Source organism: Sinocyclocheilus rhinocerous, unplaced genomic scaffold (genome assembly GCF_001515625.1).
Source record: "Sinocyclocheilus rhinocerous isolate Xijiao unplaced genomic scaffold, SAMN03320098_v1.1 scaffold3099, whole genome shotgun sequence".
NCBI classification, from domain to species: Eukaryota; Metazoa; Chordata; class Actinopteri; order Cypriniformes; family Cyprinidae; genus Sinocyclocheilus; species Sinocyclocheilus rhinocerous.
The window spans coordinates 9636-14113 of record NW_015649592.1 but is presented as its reverse complement, the minus strand read 5'-3'; the positions used below and the strand labels follow the sequence as shown (position 1 = coordinate 14113).

Here is a 4478-nt window from a genome sequence, read left to right as displayed (position 1 = left end):
ATCATTTGCTTCTAAAAACACAGACTAACTATACAATTTTCTTTTAGGGCTAATGTTAGGCTGGAACCGAGCAGGAAACTATTATAGAAAAAAATACACATGCGACTAATCACATGGGAGGACAGACTAGGATCATACCATTATGTGAAAGACGGAATTGGGGACACAAGCTCCGAAGATAGCGAGTGTAGTGGTACAGGTTAGGTACACAGAGCGACAGAGAGAGAGGGGGGAGCCGGATTTAAACGCAAGCGCATTGGTTAAGATAGGAACACACTGCAATTTGTTGCAACATCGGCCCCCTCAGAGAGAGTCTTCTCAAAAACAGAACAAATAATCACAGAGGGGAGAAATCACATCAGCACATCCAAGCTGGTATTGATGTGATTGATGTGATCTGATATTTCTGAATGCCAACCTGCCCTAAAGACTAAAGTGTTAGGCTATTATTAAAGTTTATTAATATGTTAAATAATAGTGTTAAAAAAAAAAATGCATAAAAATAAGGCTTTTATGAAAACACAGAGTAAAAAATTGCTTGAATAAGGCTTTTATGAAAACATTGAGTAAAAAATTGCTTGCCAACACACAAACAATTCACAATTGCTAAATTGGGCTCAAATTGAAGGCTCAGAGTGATACTAAACAAAGAGCCATTTGGGAGCCGTAAGAGCCGGCTCTTCTAAGGGAGCCGAGCCAAAATAGCCGAATCTTTGAAAAGAGCCAAACTTCCCGAGCGTCAAAGTGCGGTTAAACCACCAGCTGAAAGGGGAGTTTTGATTGGTCTTTCAACCGAATAACGACTTGGAGCGGCGCTGCACGGACCAATCGATGAACGAGTTTAAAGTATCGCGAGAGAGTGATTCGAAAACGTACGGTGCAGTCTGCTCTCGCGGTACTTTCATGTCATATACGTTTGGTTTGTGCAGTGTTGCCAACTTAGCAATTTTGTTGCTAAATTTAGCAACTTTTCACACTAGCCTAGCAACTTTTTCTTCCAAAAGCACCTAGCAACAAATGTAGCTATTTTTAAAATTTATTTGGCAACTTTTAGCAACTTTTGATAGGTGACATGGAACAATACATTTATTAATCTGTGTTAATGTTAGTTAATAAAAAGACAACCGTTCAGTGTTTGTTCATGTCTTTGTTGCTGTTACGTGACGCAGCGGTGTCTGACCAGAGACGTGGGCTGATTACACCATCGTTTCAGAAAATATAACGTACGGATTCGCTGTACACACGCAAGGGCGCCGTTTTCAGATTTATCCACTCTGTCTGGGACCCGGTTTAAAAAAATACCGGTTTCACTCTCCCAAAACACCGGATCCGTCTGGACTAAACGCCTATTTATGCGTAACTTATACAGCCGTGCCTCAGTCTCCTGATCTTCACTTCGGAGTTTCCTAAAGGTGTAACTGGATGTGGTATGTGTTTATGGTCTCAAAACTATAACTTCGCTAATATAATCAAATTTATGTGTACTTTTTAATACCCTGTGAAGGATATACTTCTACTATATTAGTGTTTCTAATAAACTGCTTAATGCATCTTATATTTAGAAACTGAACATCATTCACTCCTAACAATGATAGATGATGAGTAACACCTGAGTATGTTGTCATATTTTTGCTGGTTGATGAAACTGAACATGTACAGCTTTAATCAGTGACCCATATTTCTTTCTTCTGGAAAAAAAAAGCTAATGTAAAGATACTTAACTTAATTCTTAACTGGAAATATCACAAATGCTTCATAGTTAATTAATAGTGAATTGAGAGCCCTTCACACTTGCTTGTGTAAGCCAGAAGATCTGTGTTATTGATAACTTTAGGAATCTGTGAGTACTTCTTTATGCACCAAGAGCTTGTAACACTCCAAAGAGAAAGGAAAATTTGAAATCGCATCATATGACCCCTTTAATGTCACATGAGCGTTGTAATAAAAGTAGTTTTATTTGACATCACCTCATGTGGACAGACATGTTGAAATCACATGACCCATTACCTCGAAAATGAGCATTGAAACTTTTGAGATTACATTTAACACCTCCTTTAATAGCTCCGTGCGTATAAGATCTACATGTTGTTGGTTTTGATGTTTGTTCTTTGTGCCATTAAAATGGTGTTAATTTGGATTTGTCTTTTTTTGCATTAGACCTGATGACACTGAAAGAGGAGAGTCAAGAACTCAATGTAAAAGAAGATAACTTTCATTCTGAAAAGACACGAAAAAGAGCAAGACAGCAAGCAAATAGAAGTTATTTCACTTGCCCACAGTGTGGAAAGAGTTTCGAAGAGCACTCAAAACTCAATTCCCACATGAGGATTCACACTGGAGAGAAACCTTTTGTCTGCCAACAGTGTGGAAAGAGCTTCACTGAAAAAGGAAACCTTAATGTTCACATGAGAATTCACACCGGAGAAAGCCCTTTCACCTGCAAACAGTGCGGAAAGAGCTTCACTCAAAACGTTCACCTTAAAAACCACACGAGAATTCATTCTGGAGAGAAGCCTTACACCTGCAAACTGTGTGGAAAGAGCTTCATTCAAATATCAAACCTTAAAACCCACATGAGAATGCACAGCGGAGAGAAACCTTTCACATGCTCTCAATGTCAAAGGAGTTTTACATATAAACATAACCTTGATGTCCACGTAAGAACTCACACTGGAGAGAAACCTTTCACCTGCAAACTGTGTGGAAAGAGTTTCATTCGAAAACCAAACCTTAAAATCCACATGAGAATTCACACTGGAGAGAAACCTTTCATATGCTCTCAATGTGGAAAGAGTTTTACATATAAACAACACCTCAAGGACCACATGAGGATTCATACTGGAGAGAAACCTTTCACCTGCCAACAATGTGGAAAAAGTTTCACTGAAAAAGGAGACCTTAGGAAACACATGAAGATTCACACTGAAGAGAAGCCGTTTACATGTGATCAGAGTTTCGAATATGAAGTTACTCTTTAACATGTACAACCACACCGGTGTGATTATTGTTGAATGTGATTAACTGCTAAATTCAAATATGCTTTCATGCTTTGGCTGGTGCTGAGCCAGAGATGGACATCGTGCTCAGCGCTTGTTATATGTGTGCTTTAATAAAAACAATTGGAAGCATTAAATTGTGCCTTAAAAATTATGTGCCTTAGCGTAGAGATGAATGAACAAACAAAATCAGAAACTGCAAGTTGTCAACTTAAACGGTTCCTTTGAAACAACTAAACTGTGATTTAAAAAAGAAAAAATTTTGTACAGTGCATGTTTTTTTATACATACATATATATATATATATATATGGGTCATTGACGTAGAAGGATTTTCGACAGGCAAATTTTAAAATACAAAAAGTTATATTTTTTGTAGTTGTTCAAACATTAAGAATGTTGTGTAAACATAAATTCATATTAAAAATTTAAATTAAGTGATTTTAGTGTTTTTTCGTCTAGATGAATCAGCCGTTGCCATAATAAAATGTCATGTGGTGCGACCATGATTTATATTCAAATTAATTTATTTCCTTAACATGCTTAACATTTTTTTTTTAGATGTTCTCAGTAATTAAAGTGTTTAGAAACAAAGTGCGTTTCTTTTGAGTTTTTGTAAATGAGCTCATATTTTTTGTTCTATAATTTCAGTTTCCTTCTTCAATGTAGTTAGCAGACTTATATTTTCTGTAAATTGCATAAAACTGATAAAAATATTTTTAAAATACCATTCACTTAAGCATACTGTAGCAGTGATACATATTTCAGCCACAGAAATTAGATAATTTTTTTTAAATTTAATACAGTTATTGCTATTATTGGTTGCACCACATGATGAGTGGTCGCTCCAAATGACACAAAGACCTTACATCATTAAAAATCTATTTAAAGAAACGTGTGAAAAGTGCAGCACATGGCATTAACTGCAGTAATTTTTTAGACCCAGTTATTTCTAAACTTTGCCCAACCTTGGCTGCTCAATTGACCCTTCGCTGGGAATTTGATTAACAGGCAATCTTAGCAATCATAATGCCAAATCTGCCATTTTTGTCCGACAAACAAACCAGACAGGAGAGTAGATTAACGTCGGTGGACTTGAACTTGAAAAATTGTGTATTAACATCTTTTCACAGTTGAAACAAGATACCTTCCGATGTTCATTCATGTTTATTTTGTGCTATAACTAGTAAGAGATGATTGGTTCACATGCCGCTTGAACTGAGGTGCTACAGGGAACTGTCATGACACATTAAAGAGCCACAAAACAGTATTTGTTGTTTGAATTTCTTTAAAAAATGACCAAATATGAACTCTTGAGTACTGAAAGTTTTGCATGTTGGCGCGTTGTCAGTATCTTCCTTGCTCCGTGATGTATTTTTCACTGCATAAGAACATGATGTATGGCATAAACGTGCCATGGTTTGTCGGATGGTTTGTCGGGTGTAGCAACAATAACTGAGGGCGGGTCTTTGCGAAGGGTCAG

General features: G+C 36.8%; 1 protein-coding gene across 1 annotated transcript; it reads left to right on the top strand.

Moving 5' to 3' along the window:
* The first annotated feature begins 2161 nt into the window (after positions 1–2161).
* LOC107710874 (gastrula zinc finger protein XlCGF8.2DB-like) lies at positions 2162–3209 on the top strand. The gene has a single exon (XM_016515738.1). The coding sequence runs from the start codon at positions 2163–2165 to the stop codon at positions 2976–2978; it is 816 nt and encodes a 271-aa protein (XP_016371224.1). The 5' UTR covers position 2162; the 3' UTR covers positions 2979–3209.
* The last annotated feature ends 1269 nt before the right edge of the window (positions 3210–4478 follow it).

What these genes read in the sequence shown, in the direction of transcription:
- LOC107710874 (XM_016515738.1), top strand. Translation starts at nt 2,163, where the DNA reads ATGACACTGAAAGAGGAGAGTCAAGAACTCAATGTAAAAGAAGATAAC.